This window comes from Sus scrofa, chromosome 5 (assembly GCF_054392235.1).
Source record: "Sus scrofa isolate SSC_HxYL_T2T_F1_AM1 chromosome 5, Sscrofa_HxYL_maternal_Yorkshire_Landrace_v2.0, whole genome shotgun sequence".
Lineage (NCBI taxonomy): Eukaryota > Metazoa > Chordata > Mammalia > Artiodactyla > Suidae > Sus > Sus scrofa.
This window is the reverse complement of record NC_139387.1, coordinates 10,621,047-10,644,559: the sequence shown is the minus strand read 5'-3', so window position 1 is coordinate 10,644,559 and position 23,513 is coordinate 10,621,047. Positions and strand designations below refer to the sequence as shown.

General features: G+C 55.0%; 2 protein-coding genes across 11 annotated transcripts in view; both read right to left on the bottom strand.

Annotated features, from left to right (window-relative positions):
• The window catches only part of TMPRSS6 (transmembrane serine protease 6), a 50,314-nt gene extending 45,251 nt beyond the window's left edge, over positions 1-5,063 (bottom strand). For both annotated transcript variants that reach the window (XM_084955403.1, XM_084955404.1), the window contains exon 1: positions 4,987-5,063. The gene's annotated coding sequence lies outside the window, so the exon portion shown is untranslated. The remainder of the gene's footprint in view (positions 1-4,986) is intronic.
• A 4,012-nt stretch (positions 5,064-9,075) lies between these two features.
• The window catches only part of IL2RB (interleukin 2 receptor subunit beta), a 40,391-nt gene continuing 25,953 nt past the window's right edge, over positions 9,076-23,513 (bottom strand). For 5 of the 9 annotated variants that reach the window (XM_084955395.1, XM_021091526.2, XM_084955396.1 and 2 more), the window contains 6 exons: positions 21,515-21,620; positions 19,921-20,069; positions 18,388-18,553; positions 17,707-17,830; positions 16,131-16,215; positions 9,076-12,163 (listed from right to left, as the gene is read on the bottom strand). In XM_084955395.1, coding sequence (XP_084811521.1) covers positions 11,408-12,163; positions 16,131-16,215; positions 17,707-17,830; positions 18,388-18,553; positions 19,921-20,069; positions 21,515-21,620 — 1,386 coding nt within the window. In that variant the 3' untranslated portion in view covers positions 9,076-11,407. The remainder of the gene's footprint in view (positions 12,164-16,130; positions 16,216-17,706; positions 17,831-18,387; positions 18,554-19,920; positions 20,070-21,514; positions 21,621-23,513) is intronic. The other 4 variants (XM_084955399.1, XM_084955398.1, XM_084955400.1 and 1 more) reach the window with 1 other exon arrangement.

Here is a 23,513-nt window from a genome sequence, read left to right as displayed (position 1 = left end):
TTCCCAGCCTGGTTCTCAGAGGAGTGGCTTCTGATCAAGGGTTTGAGGTTTGAGAGGCGCTGCCTCAAGCCAGGCCGCTGGGGACACAGAATGGAAACTCTTTGTGCGTCATTTGGTCTGACCTTCTCCACTGCGACGTCCCGGCAGGAGGGGCTCGGGGCAGGGGGTTGGCGGGAACTATCTAAGGTCACGTGGCGGGGCTGCGGTGGGGCTGCGACTGGAATCCAGGTTACCTGGTTCCTAGTCCTGTGCTCCTCTTAGCGCTCTGCCCGCAAATGTGTGTTTAAAAATAAAGCGAAAGGGCAATATCATTACTAAACATGCAAGTCCTTAGACAGAGAGTTGATAAAAATTTCCAAGGCACCCAGAACTCTAATTTTCAACATATATATATAGTATTTTGGGGAGTTCCCATTGTGGCTCAGTGGTAATGAACCCAACATCATCTCCCTGAGGACGTGGGTTCGATCCCTGGCCCCGCTCAGTGGGTTAAGGATCTGGCGTGGCTGTGGCTGTGGCGGAGGCCAGCGGCTACAGCTCCTATTCGAGCCCTAGCCTGGGAACTTCCCAGGGGCGCCCCTAAAAAGCCAAAAAAAAAAAAAAATTAAAAAATAAGAAAAGTAGTATGTTTGCCTCAAAATGTTGCAGCCAGAGCTCCTCCCCTATAGGCAGTTCGGTTTGAAGGGGTGGCTCTTGCTCTCCAAGGAGGCCTGGTCCGAGGCCAGGAGCCTCTTTGCTGCCACCCTTCAGAGGAAGCCCCAGCAGCAGCTCCTACCACCTCTTCTGATGCTTCATGTCATCAGGGCACCTATTCATGCTGGCGGGGCTATGTGTGGGCCTAACGCCTGTGGCCTCTGTCCCTTTGGTGGCCCATTTGGTTTCTTTTTCTTTTTCTTTTTCTTTTTTTAATAGCTGCACCCTCAAGATATGGAAGTTCCCAGGCTGGGGGTCGAATCAGAGCTACAGCTGCTGGCCTGACCACAGCCACAGCAACGCCAGATCCAAGCCACATCTGTGACCTAGGCCGCAGCTTGTGGCAATGCTGGATGTTTAACCCACTGAGCGAGGTCGGGGACCAAACCAGAATCCTCAGGTTCTTAACCCACTGAGCCACAGTGGGAACTCTGGTTGGGGTTTATAAGCAAGTCCATGGTCTCGGAACGTTTATGTAATTGCCCTGCCCTCCCTCCTTCCCTCTCTTGCGTTCTTCTTTCCTCCCTCCTCTCACCCAGTCACAATCTACACACTCATTCAATGAACATCCTGCGGCAGGTGCTGGGATGCAGGGATGGCTGGGATTCAAGATCAGGGCCGGCAAAGACTCAAAGCTGAGCTCAGAGAGCCCAGGTGCAGGAGCGTGGAGCACCCAGCCTGGCTGAAAACAAGAAGCAACCCTTGCAATAAATCTCAGAGGATGATTTTCCTGTCGTCTCCCCTAAGCAGACACATTTTGCTCCGTCTGTTCGTGTTTTAAATTTTTTAAAAAATTAGTTGCCCATATTTAGAAATCAGGACACTTAAGGAGTTCCCACTGTGACACAATGGGATCGGTGACATTTCTGGAGCCCTGGGACATAGGTTCAATCCCCAGCCAGACTAGGGATCCCGTGTTGCTGCAGTTGCACGTAGGCTAGGATCTGATCCCAGAAACTCCATACGCCGTGGGGTGGCCAAAAAAGAAAAAAAAAAAATTAAGGACACTAACACAACAAGTTGAATTTCCAGCTTCTTTTAAATGTTTAGAAGATCTGATCTGCCTCCAAACATGGCACGTTCGTGGTGGCTGTCCTGAGCAATTTCAGTACGACACAGACCCCACCACTCCCAATTGTCTCCCACTGTATGGGTGAAAAACACAGGCACTGAGGTCAGAAGCCAGGGTTCGAATCCTGACTCTGACACTTATGAACCACATGACTTGAGTTACAAGTCATTTGATCTTGCTCTGCCTGTTTCTGTGTACAGAAAATGAGACGATAATCCTAAGTGATGTGAAAACTAAGAGAGAGAACCTCTGTGAAGAACTTAGAACAGTGCCTGCACTTCCTAAGGGCTCACTACACGTTGCTGTCATCATTTTCAACCCTGCGGCTGTGATCTGCCTCCTCCCCCTTCCCCCATGAGCACCTGCCTCTGAGTTTGGAATCCCAGCAGTAAAGGTTTCATTGTTAGTTTCCTATTTGCATAAATAACCAGCAACAGACTTCACTTGCTGACTTACTCAGTTCCTGGCTGGCCGCTGTGACCCCTGAAGCCGGTGCTCTCCTGCATCTATTTTTATAAGAATCATTATTAGACTCTTAGCCAGGGACACCCACCCAAAGCCTGGGGTTGACCCCCCACCAAGCCCGGTCCCAAGCAATGTCAGCTCCCTCCCATCCGTGTGTCCACTTTGAACAGTGCCGTGCACACCACAGGAACTCAATAAATGTATCAGAATGAATGGGGAATGGGCTGCTGCTGCAGAGTGGGCTACCAAGCATGTCACACGTCTTGTCTCATCAATAACTCCCCCGGGAATTTAAAACTGAGATGGGGGTCTTGGAGGCTAAGTGCGATGGCAAAATTTCTTGGTCATTTTACCAGAGGGAGCAGGGACCCCCCCCCATCCTTCCAGAGGCCGCAGGATAGACAGGGTGAGCCAGAAGGGAGGTTCAAGGCAAGATAGATCCCGCCACTTCCGCATCGTTCACCCCCATTTACAGATGAAGGGATTGAGGCTCAAAGGGGACAAGTAACTCAGAACGGGGGACAAGTGGGGACAGACTGAGGGCCCCTGGCCCTGGAGTAGGCTGGTAGCAGCTGACATGGCTGGACTGGGGAGGCAGGCGGGAGACCTAGCAGCTTCCCTTCCGTGCTTGTCTCACTTCCTGGAATCCCTTCATCAGAAATCCCTCCCTTCAGGTATCTGGGTTCCCATAAGGAGGGTCCCACCTTAAATCATTATCTTCTGAGACCTGCCCAGGTGCTTGAGGGAAACAGACCCTGCAGAGGAGGAGGTGAGAAAGGGCAAGGAGAGGGGAGAGGGGCAGAGAACCCCAGCCCGCAGTGGCATCAAAGTCAGCCCCACCCCAATCAGCATCACCAAGACAGCGGAGAGCATCTGAGAGGCTGCCCAGCTGCCTTCACACCTGTGGCCTTTGGGTTTCCCCTGGTCACCTCCCTGTCCCTGCCTGTCCCACATCCCCTGAAGCCAGCTTGACTCTCTCTCTCTCTCTCTCTTTTTTTTTTTTTTTTGCTTTTGAAGACCACACCCGAGGCATGGAAGTTCTCAGGCTAGAGGTGGAATCCAAGCTGCAGCTGCCAGCCACAGCTGCCAGCCACAGCCACAGCAACACAGGATCTGAGCCGCATCTGTGATCTACACCACAGCTTGCCGCAACGCCAGATACTTAACTCACTGAGCAAGGCCAGGGATCAAACCTGCATCCTCATGGATACTAGTAGGGTTCGTTACCACTGAGCCACAACAGGAACTCCCAGCTTGTCTCTTCCAAGTACTTTAATTCTGTAGCCACTGGCCTACGCCACAGCCGCAGCAACGCAGGATCGGAGCCACATCTGCAACCTATAGCACAGCTCATGGCAACACCAGATCCTTAACCCACTGAGCAAGGCCAGGGATCGAACCCACATCTTCATGGATCCCAGTAGGGTTCATTAACCGCTGAGCCATGACGGGAACTCCCAGCTTGTCTCTTCCAAGGACTTTATACACACTCACTTCTTCCATCCTCACAACAGTCCCAGTATCCTCCGCCCTTTTACAGATGAGAAAAGAGAGGCATAGAGAAGAATAAGAATTTGCCCAAGGTCACAGCTAGTCGATGGCTTTCATCCAAGCCGCCCAGGTCTAGAGTGAGTGCTTTGGAACCACCCCATCAGTTGTCCCCAAGGGCCCGCAGGTGCCCCAGGGCAGGCTGGACTGTCTTCCACCCGCTGCTGCATCCCCGGCTCCGAGCATGGAGCCCGGCACAGAATAAGCCCTCAGTCAATGCATGTGGCATGAAGATATGAATCCCTCAGAGCAGTTCCTCCCTCTTCCAAGAGCCACGCTCCATCAACTACAGTAATTCCCTCTTATCTCCCATTTCAGTTACCTGCGGCCAACCTCAGTCTGAAATATGAAATGAAACATTCCAGAAACAATTCCTAAGTCTCAAACTCTGCATCATCCCGCTCTGCCCCACCCGGGCTGCACATTTTCCCTTGGTCCAGGGCCTCTGCTCATCATAGCCACTTAAGAGCCACCTGGGGTGTCGGACGGCCTGTGGCCATGTCTCAGAGCTGTGTTCAAGTCACCCTAATGCTATGTAATGATGGCCCCAAGGCTCAAGGCGAGTGATGCTGGAGACTCAGATGTTCCCTGACTATGCCTCCTTTATGAATTAAACGTTGGCACAGGCAGGTAGTGCAGGAACAAACATAGCATATGTGGGGGTTCGCTACTATCCTCAGTTTCGGCAATCACGGGGGGGTCTGGACTGTGTCCTCTGTGTGCTTCTGAAACCAGCCGAATGCAGCTGCCCCTCTTGCTAAAGCCCCATAGAATGTTCCACCTTCCCTCCCCCAGGCTAGGACCCTCCTTCCGAGCCTCCCCCTGGCCAGGCATTTGCAGTAAAAACTCTGATTGACTGCCTTCCACCGCAAGAGGGCTGAGGACTGGTCTGTGCCCTCTGGGGTCACTTCCTCCCCCAGAGGGCTGGGGACTCTTGGCAGACAGGACAGCGGCCAGCCTCTTGTCAGTGGCCAGGGCTTGGTGTGGGGCCAGACACGCAGAATGGCGCGTCTCCTCCACCCGCCGGCTCCTCCCTCCCCTCTGCACCCTGACTTCCTGGAATTGTAGCCTGGGTACCTTTTCCTCCCCCTCCACGTGCTCCTCTCCCCCACTCAGCACTTCCGGCCTTGCTTTCTCACAGGCCTGGCGGCCAGCCTCCCACCCTCCCTCCCGGGGCGTGCCGTGATGGGACGTGGAGTGTGTCATACCTGCGGTGGTGGAAAATGTCTCAGAGCCAGCCAAGGGGATGTCCCGGGGCTGTCACAGGGCCCAGGTCCAGGCTGCTGGTGCTGAGCTCAAGTTTAATCAACAACCCGATCCCCCCACCCCCACCCCAACAACCCTGGCCATGAGACAGCAGGATGGAGGAGCGCCCGGGCGTCTGCATTCCCCCCAAGCACACCCACTGTGTGGCTCGGGACAGGGCGCTGATCACACCTGCGATGCAGGACCCAGAATCTTGGTCTTCCCCGCCGTGCCGAGTGGCTTAGAGATTGTATGGGATCCCTGACATGCACACATTTTAAAGCAGTGAAGAGCTTTGCCCATGTGAGCTCGAGAGATTGCCTTGCTCCACTGGGTGCCCGCTGTGTGGCCTCGGGCCAGTCATTAACTACTCTGTGCCTTAGTCTTCTCATCTGTAAAATGGGTAAGAATAGTTCCTTCCCGGTGGCATCGTTGTAAGGATCAGGTGGGTTACTAATGTGCCGATGCCCGCGAAGTGCTCAAGAAAGCCTCTTCTTGAAGAGACCCTGAAGGATGGAGAAGGTCCCAGTGGGGCCCTCACAGGTTGTCCTCACAGCTGTCCCATCCCCACTACCTGCTAATAAAATCCAAAGGGCCAAACCATGGCTGCTAATCTGTAAGAACAATCACTCTCGGAATTCCCGTAGTGGCACAGTGGTTAACGAATCCGACTAGCATCCATGAGGATGTGGGTTCCATCCCTGGCCTTGCTCAGTGGGTTAAGGATCCGGCGTTGCCGTGAGCTGTGGGGTAGGTCGCAGAGACGCTTGGATCCCGAGTTGCTGTGGCTCTGGCATAGGCCAGTGGCTACAGCTCTGATTAGACCCCTAGCCTGGGAACCTCCATATGCCGTGGGAGTGGTCCTAGAAAAGACAAAAAAAAAAAAAAAAAAAAAAAGAAAGAAAGAAAGAAAAAAAAATCACTCTCTTCCAGGAATCATCCTAGAACAATAATTTCCCATACAGCTGAACTGTGGCTGAGCCCCTCACTACAGCCCTGTATAACATTCCACCTTCTTTCTCCGACCTAGAAGCTCCTTCAGGGCCCTCTCATGTCCAGTATTCCCAAATAAAGTCTTGTGCTAATGGGGCTGTGGTTGCTTTTCTTCCATAGCTGCTACTGTCACCCCTGCACCCCTAGAATCTAGCACAGTGTCTGGTTCGTAGCACAATAGATGGTTCGAAAAGAGGGAGCTCAGGAGGGGAACAGTAGGAGGAGGTATCCTCCTTATTTGGAATGAATCAGAGGGCCTCCCAGAAGTGGGGATGCTTGAAGGTGTTGAGGGATGTGTAGGAGTTCAGGAGTGGATTGTTTGGGTGGCGGGACAGCTTCAAAGCCAGGGACCAGCCTGTGCCAAAGCAAATGAGTCAGTCGCGGTCCCGGCTCTCATCCCCACCCTCCAGCCCAGCCTCCCACTCTTGAAGCGAAGTACATGCAGTCCCAGCCACAAGCCACATTCCGTGTGGCACCTGAAAAACCACAGACGATCAGGGCTAGGAGAGCACTTAGAAATTATCCAATCTGAGTGCCCCATTCACAGATGGGGCAACAGAAGCATGAGAGCAGATGAGACCTGCCTGAGGTCCCCAAGCCAATGACTATGACATTAAGGATTCTAGCCAGTGTGCTGAAAACAACAGGGAGTCACGGGGGGCGTGGGGGGGGGGTAGGCAGGGCCATGGTGTGGCCAGATGTGCCCCTGAACAAGACCATCGTGGCAAGGCTCAGAGGTAGAAGGATTAGGGGAGACAATGTCGGGGGACAGGTGGACCGAGAAGGAGGTTCACCGGGGACGTGAGTGAGAGATGATGTTTTCGGGTTACAAGGGTGGGATGGTTTCAGCCACAGTCACAATCACAAAAGAATACAGTTTGCCTTTTTTTTTTTTTTTTTTTTTTTCCCCTCTTTCACCTCACCCACAGCCTACGGAAGTTCCCAAGCCAGGGATTAAATCTGAGTGGCAGCTTCGACCTATGTCACAGCTGCAGTAAAGCCGGATCCTTAACCCACTGCACCAGAATGGGGATCAAACCTGGGCTTCATCAGTGACCCAAGCCACTGCAGAGACAATGCTGGATCCTTAACCTGCTGTGTCACAGCAGGAATGCTGATTGCTTGGTATTTTTTGGTTTCTTTTTTTGTTTTTTGTTTTTTGGTTTTTTTTTTTCCTTTTTAAGGCTGCACCTGAGGCATATGGAAGTTCCCAGGCTAGAGGTTGAATGGGAGCTGCAGCTGCCGGCCTACACCACAGCTCTCACAGCAACGTCAGATCCTTAACCCACTGGGCGAGGCCAGGGATTGAACCCACAACCTCATGGTTCCTGGTCAGATTCCATTAACCACTGCACCATGACGGGAACTCCGTGGCTGCATTTTTTAACCTCCCCGAGTCTCAGTATCCTGATCTGCAAAATGGGCAACACAACACCTGCCTGGTAAGGTCTTTTTCAGTGAGACAGTGACACTTTCTTACCGCTTTTAAAATGTGCTTCTTGATCATTTTGGCAGTTGTCCAGGATGTCAATAATTAGAATAGTGCTGAATTACTCATCCTAGTCATGAACCGTTTCCACCACAATTTGCTCGGTAACTGTAGGACGTTGCTTGGAGTGAGAGCTGGGAGATGGGGGGAGAACAGAGATATTGAGGGTTAGAGGAGGTGAAGGAACAAATACATCTGGAGGCACTGGAGACCCGAGAGGCTCCAAGGCCCCCCCCCCCATTTCTCCTCTCTTTTATTCCACCACCTCCCCCCCGCCACCCAATCTGCCCCGGCTTCCTCCTGCTCTCCATTCAGCATCTGACCGTTCTTCCAAGCCTGTCTGGTGCCCACCTGGTGCAGCTCCTCTCTCCTGCAATCTGATCCAGGGAAGCCCATCTCTCCTTCATCCCCCCAATCCCCCGCCCGCTTCTCCCTCCGTGCCCCGTCTCCCAAGGCCATACTCCAATCCACACTGGACCTGTCCCACTGGCTTCTGGCCCATCAGTGCATCTCCACTTGGTGTAAGGTGGCCCCTTACTCTGCTCACGGCCAGCTCGGGTCTCCCATCAGACACGGTAGAGACAGCTGGGTTCCCTGGGCATGCCTGCTCAGAGCCCCTCTCAGCTTCCCTGCCTAGAAAATCCCGGAGTCAGGAACAACAGCTCCTGTCGTGGAAGGAACCTGAGGGGTTATCTGGTCTAGACATATCACCAAGTACCAACTATGATCAATTGGGACCTGCCTACAGAATCTAAGGCTGCATCCAAGCTCCAGAGTAAGGAAGGTTGTGGTCCATGAGCAATGTCTGCCAGGTACTACTGCAATTGATTAGTAATGTCTGCCATGAGTGCAGCTTTATGAATGCCAGATATTGCTCTCTGGAACCTGGTCCAACTTTTCAGAGTTAAGGATATTGAAAAAATAAATTATATCTATTTTAAATTTACATAAAATCTTATTATATATGAATTTAAAATTATATGTGAGTATACATATGTTTGATTATGTATGTCTGGTTATATATATTTATTCGATGATACACATATCATCAGGTGCAACATTTCTCCGTAAGACTGTGTCAGATGGTGTCTGGATGCAAAATAAGATAAATCTGACTTCTTTTAGTGAAAAAGTCTCTTTTCAGTCCTTTTGCATTTTCTCAAGGAACACATCTCTGTTTGGGGCTGACATATCTTCAATAGCTTCCCAACAGTGGCTAATCTCCTATTTAAGAGACAGAACAGACTTCCAGCAGGCCATGCGTTGAAATATTTCTGTTTGATTGTATTAACTTTCTACCATTACACTTAAAAAAAATTATTTTTTTTTAGGGCCACGCTTACAGCATATAGAAGTTCCCAGGCCAGCCTATGCCACAGCCACCAGCAACACCAGACACGAGCCATGTCTTCAACCAACACCACAGTTCAAGGCAATGCTGGATCCTTAACCCACTGAGTGGGGCCAGGTACCAAACCCGCATCCTCACGGATGCTAGTTGGGTTCATAACCATGAGCCACAGCAGGAGCTCCTCATTACATTTTCTTTATAGTGAAGATCCAAGTCTAGTTACAGAACCAATGTAAAGATTTTTATTTAAATAAAAGTATTTAAACAAAAAAGGTGAATTGCTTCAAAGAAAAATATTAAGTAAACAATAACAAAGATGATACAGAGATATACTACATTGACCGAGCCTGAGAAATGTAAACCTTCCAAAAATTCTTCAAAGTGGAAATTGACTTGCAGAGAGATTTCCTAGTTGCCACAGGACAAAAAGCAAAGCTATAGGCACCAAACTTGGGTCTGACGCTCTCCTTGCGGTTGAGGAGACTTCAACCCGTATGTCCAGGACATACCACCTCCTATGGCAGGAGATGGGGAGTGAGATGGGGGGGGTAATTAAGCTAGTTCATGGTAAGGATCCAAGATTCAGCCAACCTCAGGAAAGGGGAGGTTACTTTGGACCTAAAAGAAACAGGAATCCTGAGTGAACGGCAGTAGCCCCCTGGGAGCAGGAGTCTCTGTACCAAGAGCCGGAGCATCCTCTGGGCACCTTCTCTGCAGTGCATCTGCTCCCAGGGTCCTCCCCCCTGCCCTAGACTGAGAGAAATCTGATTGGCCAACTCAGGCCCAGCCTCCCTGATTGAAAAGAGCTTCCATTCTAAGCCACCTCATAGGCTGCTGATGAACCTAAGGGAGGGCTTGTGTCAGGTGCCCAATCAGCTGTAAGCAGTGCCTATAAATGCAGGCCCTGTGCTTTTACACCCGGAGTTAGATGGGTCTAGTAGCCTTTCTGCCTTCTGCAGACTTTAAGTCAAGATGCCTGGGACAGGCATCATAGGTGTAATCAGTGCCAGAGACAGAGGGAAGAAAAGTGGAGGAGTGGTGGGGAGCACCGAGAAGGAAGGGGCTGTGTGTGGGCGGAGAGGACTGCCACATGGCAAGGAGCCTCTTGCTGGAGCCGCATCCTGAAACCTACTGGGCATGGATCTCCGCCTCTCCAAATCTTTTTGCTTTTTAGGGTCGCATGTGCGGCACATGGAAGTTCCCAGGCTAGATGCCGAATCAGAGCTGCAGCTGCCAGCCTACACCACAGTCACAACAATGCCAGATCTGAGTCGCATCTGCAACCTACACCACAGCTCAAGGCAATGCTGGATCCTTAATCCACTGAGCGAGGCCAGGGATCGAACCCAAGCCCTCATGGACACCAGTCAGGTTCTTAACCCGCTGAGCCACCATGAGAACTTCTACCCCTCCAAATCTTAATCTCAGAAAGGCCTAGGCACAGGCATCTTCCTGGGAGCTGGATGGTACCAGATGGTTCATTAAGCCACCAGGGAACATGGTGGGGCCAATGCATTGCGTCAAGTGCGGTGAATGGAGTTGTCATCTGGAGGCCATGTGCCAGCCCCCGAGCTGCAGAAGAGAGTCCTCCAAGGGGAGGGTGGAGCAGGAGGGGCCCAAGATGGGGGGGGGTGCTTTCTGAGATGGCATTGGGACCCATCTCTAAGAGGGCATTACTTTCCAGCAGCAAGCCATCTGGGTCTTGAGACCACTGTGAAAGATTCAGCCAGGGTCCACCTGGCTGGGGCATTTGCATCCATACTTGGGCCACAGCATTAAGGATGCAGTAAGGTCACCAAGCATTCCGAGGTCAGGAGAGATCCCAAAGGGGAAGTGACACAGCCACTTTGTCCAGCCACCCTGTGACCCCAAGAGCCTGTCCCTTCAGCATTGAATCTCATGGTTTAGGCCCATTAATGGAGGTGGTGAGCATGTGCAAAGGTATAGGGGAATGAGGGAGCTCCAAGTGGCTCAGTAGGACCGTTGGGAAGGTTCTAGAATGGAATCTTCCAACATGATGCTGGAGTTGGCAAGAGGTGGGTCAAGAAGTGGCGCTGGGGGCAGTGGGGGCCATGGTAGGGTTTTAAACCAGGAGCAGCATAGCCCTATTTGTATTCTGGAAAGAACACTCTGGTTGTCTGGTGGGGAATGGGGAGGAGAGGGTGTGACTGGGGCAGGAAGCCCAGTGAGGAGGCCAGAGTGAAGCCCCCCCGGGAACCACAAGGACCCTCCCTGAAGAGTAGCCGCGGGGCTGGAGAGGAAGGATGTTTCGGAGGCAAAACCCAGGGGACTCCATGATTGACAAGGGAGTGGGGGAGTCAGCATGCACCCCCCCCCCACCCTGTTCCTGGCTTGGGCAGTAGGACCAGGGAGCAGCAACTGAGCTTTAGAAGTGAACAGCTGAATGTTTGGGGCCCTCTGGGCAGAGGTGTCCAGGGCACAGCTGGACATCAAGGGTCTCAGCCGTGGACAAGCCTCACCCGCAGAGAGGCCTCCCTTGGGCCCGTCGAAACAGGGGACCACCACCTGCCTCCCAGCCCTGGCCATCTGTCTACACTGAGCGAGCCGGGTCTTGATCCTGGAGCTCTTGGAGAGACAGGTAGGCATCGGTGTTCAGGGTCAGGCAGGAGGTGGGGGCCCTGACGTGGCCGTGCCCGGGAGGGCTGGCCCAGGGGAAGCTGGCCCCCTCCCTTGGGCTGGGGGCCGCCCCCTCCTCTCCTTCTTCTCCCAGTGCATGCTCCGGGGGGGACTGCAAATCCACCAGGTCAGAGGCTCCTGGGGTGGGAGGCCCCGGGGGCTGGGGGACCCAGTCTCCAGGGCCTCCGTCCTGTGGGGAGGGGGGCAGCCTCGCTTCACCAGCCCCAGCGCCCCCAAGGGCAGCGTGCGGTGGGGCTGGGCCACCGAGGAGACTGGGGGAGAAGAGCAGCAGGTCGTCCCCGGGGGGGAAGGTGCAGTAGGCATCGTCCTCCCCTGACAGAGGCGGCAGGGGCAGGAGGAGAGCCCCCTCGGGCGCCCCGGGCCCCCCCTCATCCATCTCCTCCACGCAGGGGTCGTAGGCAAAGTACACCTGGCAGGCCTCAATCTCCAGAGCGTCCGGAAGGTGGAAAAAGAAGTAGCCCTGGTTGGTGAAGCAGCTGGTCACAGAGTGGCCGCTGGTCTCTGGCGCGGGCGATGGGCCCTTGTCCTGCTGCAGCAGGAGAAGCTGCGTGGCCTTGGCGTCCCTGTCCAGCACCTCCAGCGGGGAGATCTCAGGTGCCGGGCCGCTGGGGCTGAAGGAGGACGAAGGGAAGGGCGAGGAGAGCCACTTCTGCCAGGAGAGAGAGCGGTGGGATGGTGAGCGGGCCACCTCCTCCGACTCAGCACCAACCCCTAATTCCTCCTCTATCAGCTCAGAGTCACCCCCTCCGGGAAGCCCTCCCTGACTGTGCCCCCCATCTCCGAAACACTCACACACAGTGACAACCTATGGGTTGGGGGAAGCCTCTGCCTAAGACCAGGGGGTGTGCCGCTTCCCAGGCCCGGCACAGGCCTTCCTGGCTCTCTGTGGGCACCCAGGGCATGCATTACTGCAATGCATGAGTGTTTATTAAGTGGCTACTCTAAGCCTGGTGCTGCCCCAGGGCCCGGGGACACGGCAATGGGCAGAATCCTGAGTGTCTGGGGGGATGAGTGCAGGCGTGTGAACCAACCAACCACAGCAGAAGCAGAGAGGGCCCTGGGGAGCACAGAGGGTCATGTCACAGATGCCCAGAGAGGGCAAGTGCCCTGGCCCTGATCACATAGCCAACAGATGGAGGAGCTGGGCCGGAGCCTCCCCACTCACACAGCCGCGGCGCTATCTCTGATAGGGAACGAATGGTCCCCAGACTGCTCTCTCTCTCCAGTGCCCTGCAGCCCCCCACCTCCCACCCTCTCCAGCCACAGAGACAGGAAGGCACCATCCGAGCACTTCTCAGTGGCTCCGGAGTCCAGACAGCCCTGGCATGGAGCAAGGAGACCTGGGTTCCAGCCCTGGCCCTGACACTCACTAGCTGTGTGACCCTGGGCAGGTCACCGCACCTCTCTGAGCCTCAGTTTCACCATGGTTAACTGTCTCTTTCCTGACTTCCTCACTATGGGTCAGCAAAGATGTTAAAGAAGAAAATTAAGGTGGAAACACATGGCACAGGTGACATTAGACTACACAGCAGGGGCGCAGGAGACGGCACACACAGGCTATGCCCCTCGGGGTGGGGTGATGGGCTGCTGGTGGGTGCGCTTGAGAACCCCAGTAGCTGGGTGCGCCTTTGAACCCCAATAGTCCTGGATGCACTTGAGAACCCCAGTAGTCCTGGGGGCACTTGAGAATCCCAACAGCCCTGGGTGCACTTGAGAACCCCAGTAATCCTGGGGGCACTTGAGAACCCCAACAGCCCTGGGTGCACTTGAGAACCCCAGTAATCCTGGGGGCACTTGAGAACCCCAACAGCCCTGGGTGCACTTGAGAACCCCAGTAATCCTGGGGGCACTTGAGAACCCCAACAGCCCTGGGTGCACTTGAGAACCCCAGTAGCCCTGGATGTGCTTGAGAATCCCAGTAGTCCTGGGTGCACTTGAGAACCCCAACAGTCCTGGGTGAACTTGGGAACCCCTGTAGCCCTGGATGTACTTGAGAATCCCAATAGCCCTGGGTGCACATTTGAACCCCAATAGCCCTGGGTACCCTTGAGAACCCCAATAGCCCTGGGTGCATTTGAGAACCCCAGTAGTCCGGGAGCCCTCAGCAGCTGAACTGTGGTCCTCTGAGCACAGGGGCCAGGCCTGATGGGGTCCCCCTGCATTCTTGTGCCCAGCACAGGGCCAGGGGGCCCAGTCAATGTATTGCAGATGAGGGAGTTCCCATTGCGGCTCAGTGGCTTAAGAACCCAACTAGGATCCGTGAGGATGCAGGTTAGATCCCTGACCTCACCCAGGGGATTAAGGATCCGGCATTGCTCGGCGCTGTGCTATAGGTCGCAGACACGGCCTGCATCTGGCATTGCTGTGGCTGTGGCGTAGGCTGGCAGCTGCAGCTCCCTAGCCTGGGAACTTCCATATGCCACATGTGTGGCCCTAAAAAAGCAAAAATATATATATATATTGCACTGAATTAATGGGCCAGGAGAGAAACATTCTGGTTCTCTCTCCCCAGAGTGAGTTCCCAGGACAGAGCCCCTCAACAAAATCTACCCCCTCCCCCAAACCTGGGGGTGTTGGTGTAACAGGAGAAGAGAACGAGCGAGAGGGACAGCGGGGGCAAACTAAGGATGGCAAGAAGGGTAGCAGACGAGGAAGGGAGGGAAAGAGCCGGGTCCGGGGGGCTCCGCCAGAAGCAGCAGAGGTGGGGCTGGGCAGCAGAGCCGAGGAGTAGCGGTCCGGAGCGGGAGGGGCGGGCTGCTGTGTGGGGTGGGGGGCACACCGGCCGCCCTCAGAGGTGTGTGTGTGGTCAGCCACTTCCTGGGCCTGGGCCTCTGTCCACAAGGCCCTGGACATGGAGACGGGGGGACGGGCAGGGAGGCACAGGGAGAACCCCATCCCCCTTCACACACACTCACACGCTGACACACGCCCTCTGGGTCCCGTGCACAGGGCAGTGGGCCTGGTGGTCTTGGAGCTGGGGGCTCTGGGGCAGAGAGAGAGGGGGGCCTGCCTCTCACCCAGATGCAGAGGGGAGGGTGGGGTCCCTCTTGGCTAGCTCCCCGCCCTCCCCCCGCCCCCCAGTCACATCATGTATTCCCAGGACCTGCTCTGGCTACCCCTCCACACAGCAGGCCCAGGCCAGGCATCTAGACCCCGGAGGTGATCTCACGCGAAGATGGAGTGGTTTGCGGCTCCCCACAGAGGACCCCGCCACCTCAAAATGTGTTAAGCCCAGAGAATCAGAAGGACTTCAAGCTGGAATAGGTCTGAGGAAGGCGTCTAGTCCAGCCTCCAACCAGCTCCAGTGTAGGAATCCCTTCTGCCATGTGGCTGACCCACAGTCAGCCAAGGTGGATTTGAATACCTCTATTGAGGGAGACCTCACCACCTTTAGGGCTGAGGAGGAATTTTAAGGAGATGCATTCCCTTACATCGAGACTACTGTCAGTGAGATATCCCCAGTCTTGGGAGTTTTCCAAAGAATTCCAGAAGGGGCCCTGATCAGCCACTATAGAGAACTCCAAAGCCAGCTCCTGACAGCTTTCGTCTGGCATGACTTTCCAGCCTCTCAGCCTCCCTGTGACCTCCCTCCACTCACCACCCCGCCACCAACACCAATCTAGGGAGCCTAGAGTGGGGATGGGGTGGTAGAAGCCGCCCACCCATCCCCCTCCCCCCTAGAAGCTTCCTTCCTGAAGCACATGTGGGCTGAGGGAGGGGAGACCACTGAACTTTAAATGGCGTTCAGAGTGTTCTGACATACAGGCGTGCCCTTTTTAAATGAATCTGTTTTCCTTTTTTTTCTTCTTAGGGCGGCACCTGTGGCATATGGAAGTTCCCAGGCTAGGGGTCAAATCAGAGCCGTAGCTGCCAGCCTACACCACAGCTCATGGCAACGCCAGATCCTTAACCCATTGAGCGAAGCCAGGGATCGAACCCGCATCCTCATGGATCCTAGTCGGGTTCATAACTCACTGAGACGTAATGGGAACTCCCAAATCTGTGTTTTCTGACTTGCTAACGTCTGTGATGAGTTATGGAGCCTGGCCAGGGACTTTTTTCAAGGACAAAGAAAACCCTCACCCACCCCCCTCCCCAGAGCTGGTCTGCACAGGAAGCAGGGTGAGAGGAACTTGGACCTGGCAAATCCTGCTCCATCAACAGCTGGGCACTCACTAGGGCTTCCTGAACACTTGCTGTTGAAGCTCGCTAGGGCTTCCTGAACACTTGCTGTGTGCCAGGCAGTGTTCTCCGGACCAGACACGCAGTAACACTCTTCCCCTCCCCCCCCGCAACCCATTTTCCAAGTGAGGAAACTGAGGCACAGAGATGTCGTGTAACTTGCCCAAGGCTGCACAGCCAGGAAGTGGTGGAGCCAGAGTCAGAACCCAGGCAGGTCGGCTCAGGTGGGAGCTGCCCTTCGGTCTGAGAACGCCGGTGCCAGAGCTGAGGAAAGGGGCTCAGGCCCACCCAGGAGGCAGTTCACTTCACATCCCCTCCCGTGGAGTGCAAACCCCGCTATTCTTGCACTCCCTGCCCACGAAGTGTGCACCACCGCCCACCGGCTGGCCAGCCGGTGGAGCTGCCAGCCCTGTCCTCTGCCTCCAAACTCCTACCTGGAAATCTCCTCCATGCTCTGAGCTCAGCTGGGAAAAGAACTCCGAGGGGTCCGGGATGTGACACTTCAGAAGCTTCTTCAGCCTGAACAGGGGAGAGGAAGGGAGGGAAGAAGGGTGAGCAGGAGGGAGGCCACAGAGGCCCGCCTCAGCCCTGCAGCTCCAGGGGCCAGGGGCCCGAGCCGCTCTGCACTCATTCATTTATTTTTTTTATTTATTTTTTTATTTATGTATTTTTAGGGCCGCATCTGCGGCACGTGGAAGTTCTGGGGCCAGGTGTGGAAACGGATCCAGCAACACTGGATCTGAGCCGCATCTGCGACTACGCTGCTGCTTGCAGCCACGCTGGATCCTTAACGCAAGCGAGGCCAGGGATCGAAGCCACATCCTCGTGGATACTAGTCAGGTTTGTAACCTGCTGAGCTGCAGCAAGAACTCTGAAAATCTCTGCTTTTAAGGAGGTAACACTCTAACGGGGAGCTAGACAATGGTACCACACTACCATTTACTTTGTGGAGAGAAGGAGCAGGATGCTAGACAAGAGAAGGATGTGGGGGTGGGGACCGCACAAGCAGAGTGGTAGAGAACAAAGACGGCTGCAGGAGAGTGAGCCAGGAGGATGGAGGGAGGAGAGATGCCAGATTGCAGCCCTCCTCGTCAGGGCTGCCTTGGACGGTGGTTCTAGTTGTGCACTGCCCAAGGGCACCTGTGTTTTGGGGGGTAGGTGTGATGAATGGAGGCTGAATTCTAGCCCATGCTCTGCTTGCCAAGCTGAGGGTCCCTATACCTATATGCACCTGCCTCGAGTTGTCAGCCACAGCCTCAAGGCCCCAGAAAAACCGTCTGCCGCCCAGAGGCCCACAGGCTCGGGTCTGGAGCTCCCTCCTGGCCTCCGACCACACCCACCTCCTTGGACTCCCTTTCCTGGAATACTCCCGCTTTGTTCCCACCCAGGGGCTGTGCACAAGCCGTTTCCTCGGCCTGGGAGGTGCCCCCCCCAACTTTTCCACCTGACTTGGTCACTCCTTCCCCTGATTTCAATGGCCTCATCACTTCCTGGGGAAGCTTCCCCCCAACCCCTTAGTGGAGCCTCCTCTCCCTGTCTGGGATCTTCTTCCTTCGCCAGCCTAATCACATGTGTCATTCTAAACAGGCATGATTCATAAGCGTCTGCCTCCCCCCTCGGGAGACTGTGAGCCTATGAAGACGGGACCATGTGCCTGTGGTTGGCCTGGTATCCCCAGCGCTCAGCATCATAGCTGGCCCTGAGGTGGGACTCAGCCAACAAAGGCCCAGACTGGTAAGGACCCGCCTCCACCCCCGGCCACACGCAGGCGGCTGGTGGATGCATGCACAGGCTCACACACATGCTCAAGTCCTGAGGGTAAGGCTCTAGGGCCCCAGAAGGCCCTCCTGCCCCCCTTGGGCTGCTTCCATGGCTTCTATCCCAGGGGGACAGGCCAGGTGCCAAGCAAAGGGCACTCTTGGGAGGGCGGCGGGGGGGGGGGGGAGGGGACCTCATCTGGCCGGGCAGGGGCATCAGGAGCCTGAAGGATGGGGAGAGGAGCGCTCTTACCACGGCCCGATGTACGGGCATTTGGCCAGAAAGTAAACCAGGAAGACGAAACTAACGGCGGCAAAGACGAGGCCCAAGATGATGTGGCCGGACCACGGGATGGGCGGGATCTTCTTCCCAGGCGCTGCCCACGGGCGGGAGGAGAAGAGGGGGCCGAGTTAGAGAAGTGCCCCCACTCCCTCTGGGTCAATCCAGTAACCCCCACCCACAACCTCGTGCCGAGGGACAAACCGCCCTCTGACCCCGGGCCTTCACCGGATCCCAGCTAAGTCCAGCAGAGCTGCTGTGTGCCCGACAGACATGGGGCCTCGGGTGCCTTCATCACAGCAGCCCTGCTGTGGTACCCACTTCACAGATGAGGAGACTGAAGTTAAGAGGTGAAAGCAACCCCCTAAACCTTGCCCCCCCCCCGCAACGTTGGCAGAAAGCAAGAGGTTGAGGTTTCAGGCTGGAGAAAATGAAAAGCCTCCTTGGCTTCCCCACTAACTCACAAGGTCAATGGCAAGCCCCGCCCCCTCCCCAAGCCCCTGCTCCCATTGGCAAAATCTGCCCCACTCTGCGGGTCATAGCAAGAGAGCTGATGATGGTGGAGGGGCCACACCCCCAGCCTCGCCCACCCATTGGCCCCCAGCCACTGCCTCGGGCCCCAGCTCCATCCCCACCCCGGCTCCCCACCAGTACCTGCAGGCCTTGTCCTGAAGGCCAGGGGCTGGCTCCATGGGCTCCAAGCCTTCTGGTGGCCTAGCTGGGGCCTGACCCGCACCTGAAGCTCATACGGGGTGTCTGGGGCGAGTGTCTCCAGGGAGATCCATTGCTGGTTCTGCCTGAGGGTCAGCAGCGGGGACTCCTAGGGCAGACACAGGGCTGTCAGACCAGAGGGGTCCCCACCGCCCACCTCACCTCCGGTGGCAGGGCTGGCCCATCACCTTTTTTGCTTTATTTCCTAGTGTCCCAACACGTGCCTTTGCAATGGCTCTTTCCTCTGCTTAGAAGACCCTCCCTAGGAGTTCCCGTCGTGGCGCAGTGGTTAACGAATCCGACTAGGAACCATGAGGTTGCGGGTTCGGTCCCTGCCCTTGCTCAGTGGGTTAACGATCTGGCGTTGCCGTGAGCTGTGGTGTAGATTGCAGACGCGGCTCGGATCCCACGTTGCTGTGGCTCTGGTGTAGGCCGGCGGCTACAGCTCCGATTCAACCCCTAGCCTGGGAACCTCCATATGCCGCGGGAGCGGCCCAAGAAATAGCAACAACAACAACAAAAAAGACAAAAGACAAAAGACAAAAAAAAAAAAAAAAAAAAGACCCTCCCTAGATCCGAGAAAGGTCAGCCTCTGCCTGAGCCCCAGATCCCAGAAAGGCCTTCCCTCGTGACCTGAGTGTGAGGTAGCCTGGCCCAGTTCCTCTCAACTGCGTTACTGCAGTGAATTTTCTTTTTCTTTTTTCTTTTTTTTTTTTCAGAGCTACACTGCTGGCACATGAAAGTTCCCAAGCTGGGGGTTGAAACAGCTACAGTTGCCCAGCCTACATCACAGCCACAGCAACGCCAGATCTGAGCTGCGTCTTCGACCTATGCCACAGCTCACAGCAACGCCGGATCCTGAACCCACCAAGCAAGGCCAGGGATCGGACCCACCTCCTCATGAGCACTAGTCGGGTTCCTAACCAGCTGAGCCACAACGGGAACTCCCAACATTTAATTTTCTTGATGGCACTTGTCAATACCCCATGGCCTCCTGTTTCTGTGTGCCAGCTGTCTGCCCATTTCCCCTAGGTGAATCTCCTGAGAGCGGGCAGCTTTGTCAGGCTCACCCTCCGCTCTCCCCCCAGCATCTACCGCATAGGAGGGACTCAGTTTACTGAGTGCATAAGTGAGCGAATTAAGGAGTAAGGAAGTGAATGAATAAGCAACCAATCCCCTGTGGCCTTGAACCACACTGGATTTGAAGAAGAAAGGGTGGCTGCCCAGGGCCTTTGAAATCTCCAGAGAGGGCAGTCACCTGCCTCTTGGCTTTGGAAACCTTGCCCGGAATCTGCCACCAGCTGGACCCCTGGGGTGTCAGGGGGCAAAACCCCGGGGGTGGGGGTGGGCAGGCAGGACAGAGGGGCAGCAGGGGTCGCTGGGGTGCTGCTGTGGCTTTGCTGAGATGAAGGATGGACAGGGAACCAGGACAGGAAGGAGGAATCAGGGCAGGTGGGGATGGGGCCATGTACTCACCTCCCAGCTGAGGCCGGGGGACCTTGTCCGGACCTCAAACTCCACGTAGCTTTGAAGGTAGTGGGAGAACTGGGAGAGGTTCCAAGTTATGTTGCATCTGTGGGTCCCTATATGGGCGACTTGGAGGGAGTTGGGGGGCATCAGACGAACTGGAGACGGGAGAGAGAAAAAGGAGCAGTACACTTGGGGGATGCCAGATGCCGAGATGAAAAAGGGGGGCCCTGCTGCGACCTCCACCTTTGCACCCGCTACTCCTCCCTCCCGGCATGGCCCTCCCCCAGAGATCCGCAGGTCCCCGCTCACAGATGACCCAGTCGGAGTAGCCTTCCTGGTTGGTCACCCACCACTCTCTGTCCCCCTCACCTGTCTCTTCCCCACACCTGTCACCACCCAACATGTTAAATATCTACTTCCGGTCACTGATGCCTTCTCGACCTCCCCCACCAGACTCTGGCTGAGGGCAGGGGCTTTATTCCCTCCAGCAGCCTTGGTGCCTGAAATGTGCCCTGGTGCTTGATTAAATTTCTGCCGAACGAATGAATCAAGGCAGCCTCTCTCTGCCCTCAGAATTGACGTACGGGTTTTACCTGGATCATCTCACTGATTTAATTTAATCTAATTCTCTCTCATCAAACTTATATGATTATAAAACTGTATAATTATGAAGTTACATTGACCTAGGTTTTTATAATTCTGAGACTCGGTAGACCTGCACAAATAATAATAAGCAAATGTTTATTGAGCATGCGCTAAGCAGTCTCTGAGTCTTGGCTTATAGACTCCTCACAGCACCCATGGGCAGCAGGTAACTTGTTATCCCCACTTCGCAGATGAGGAAACTGAGGCTCAGACATGTCACATGATCTGCCAGATGACACTCAATTAAGGCAGGGTTGCATCTAGAACCCCATCTGGATCTCATCCTCTGCCCCTTCTCTTCCCTGGAGATGGCCTCCAAGATCAGAGGAAGAGGGAAGCCTGGGGGGCAGGGGCAGGAAGACACTCAGTCATTCAACAAACCTTCCCAGAACACTGCCCAGATCAGGCCTAGTGCTGAGTATTCAGAATGGAGACATAGGACTCTGCCCTCAGGGAAGCTCACAGCCCAATGAGGGAGACAGACCCATAATCAGATGGTGAAGACGCAGGACAGAAACACCCTGAAAGGGGAGGTACCAAGGGCTAGGGGAGTCCAGGAAGGCTTCCTGAGGGAGGTGACTCCTCACTGAGCCTTGAAGGGTACGTGGGAATTTTCCAGGTGGGAAGAGGCTTCCGAGCGATGGGACCAGCCCATACCAGGGCTTAGAGGCATGGATGGGCAAGTTGAGTTTGGAGAGCCGGCCTTTGGTGTGGCAAGAGGACAGGCCACAAGAGGAGGCAAGCTGGACAGGGAAGCCCGCTGGAGCCCAAGTGGCCTTGAATGCCAGGGGAAAGAGCCAGGACTTCATCCCAAGGGCAGTGGGCAGGGAGCTGGTCAGATGTGGGCATGGGGGCTGAAGGGGAGAGACGGGAGCAGATGATCCTAGAGGGCAGGAGGTGCACACCCCACCCACGCCCACCCGACCCCGACCCCGACCCTGGAGTCCTCACTCACCACTATCAAAGGGCTTGAACTGCTGGGTCAGCAGCCTCCTCCACGTCCCCCCTTCTCGGCACATCACGCTCAAGCTGATGACGTCAACTATGGTCAGTTTCTGAGACTGCAAGAGGAGGAGGCCAGGGATGCGGCGGCCAGAATGTGATGGGGGAGGGGGTGGGGCTTGGGATGAGGTTAGGGGAGACCGGATGGGGACCAGGACTGCAACAAAGTGGAGCCCCTCCCCGAGCCACTCTGCCTAAGGCGGGGCTCGGCAAACTTTCTGTAAAGGGTCTGTTAACATTTTTTGTTTTTTTTTTTTTTTTTTTTTTTTTTTTTGCTTTTTAGGGCCTCACCTATGGCATATGGAAATTCCCAGGCTAGGGGTTGAATTGCAGCTGCAGCTGCATCTGCCGGCCTGCACCACAGCCACAGCAATGACAGATCCAAGCCACATCTGCAACCTATACCACAGCTCAGATCAAACCTGCATCCCCATGGATGTTAGTCGGGTTTGTAACCCACTAAGCCACAACAAGAACTCCCTCTGTTAATATTCTTGGCTTTGAGAGTTCCCATCCTGGCGCAGTGGAAACGAATCCGACTAGGAACCATGAGGTTGAGGGTTTGATCCCTGGTCTCACTCAGTGGGTTAAGGATCCTGCGTTGCCACGGGCTGTGGTGTAGGTCGCAGACGCAGCTCATATCCTGCATTGCTGCGGCTGTGGCGTAGGCCGGCAGCTGCAGCTCCAATTTGACCCCTAGGCTGGGAACCTCCATATGCCACGGGTTGGCCCTAAAAAAAAAAGCAAAAAAAATTTTTTTCAGCTTTGCGCATGGCCTCTGTCACAACAATTCAACTTCCCGTCATCACTGGTATGCGAAAGCAACCATTAAAAACATGTAAGTGAATGGACATGGCTGCGTAAAGTTTTGTAAAACTTTGTTTACAAAAACAGGCAGCAGGCTGGATTCAGCCCGTGGGCCGTAAGGGTTTGTCAACCCCTGATCTCAAGGGAAGTGAGCTGCGTTGGGAAGGAGGGAGTTCCCTGTCCTGGGAGGTGTGTAAGCAGGATGAGCTCCCAAGAAGGTGCAGGTCCAGACCTATACTTGTGAAGGCTTCCCCTCCCCATCTCTCCACCCCCACCCCTCACTTTTCTGGAAGGAAATGGGTAGGAACTGAGCATCTCTGCGGGCAGACACTGCTTGGGTGTCTTGGACCCTTCTCGGGCTGATCCTCTCCGCTGCCCTTGACCTCCACACGGCAGGGGAGAAGCCTGAGGGTCAGGCTGGTTAAGGATCTTGCTCAAAGTCAAATATCTGGTCAGCAGGGGAGCCTCGATTCGAACTCAGGCCTCCTCCTCCACAGCCCTCAGACAAACGGCAGCCTTGGCCGAGTGAACAGCTACGGCGGCCTCCCCTGTGTGCAGAGGGCAGCCCCGCAGGGGAAGGTCTAGGCCAGGCCCTGTTAGGATCTGTGTCCTGGGGTCTGGGTGGTGTTTTCAGGCCCAGGACCCCAGGCACAACCCCTCTGACCGGCCACAGGGCCCACAATGAACAGACCTTGAACCTGATCCTCAGAGTTCCTGGACCCGGGAATAATTGCTCCATCTAATGCTAAGGACCCAGCCCCAGCCTTCTTTCAGCTGTTGTGGAGACCAGATTTTCCCAGATAATAATACTATTATCATATTACTATTATTATTGTTATCATTATTGGAGTTTGTTGTTGTTGTTGTCTTTCTCAGGCCGCACCTGCAGCACATGGAGGTTCCCAGGCTTGGGGTCGAATCGAAGCTGTAGCCGCCGGCCTACCCCACAGCCACAGCAACAAGGGATCTGTGCCGCGTCTATGACCTACACCACAGCTCATGACAACGCAGGATCCTTAACCCACTGAGCAAGGCCAGGGATCAAACCTGCGTCCTCATGGATACAAGTCAGATTCGGTTCCACTGAGCCACGACAGGAACTCCTTGTTATTGTTTTAAAGAGGCCAATAATACATTCTGTTGAG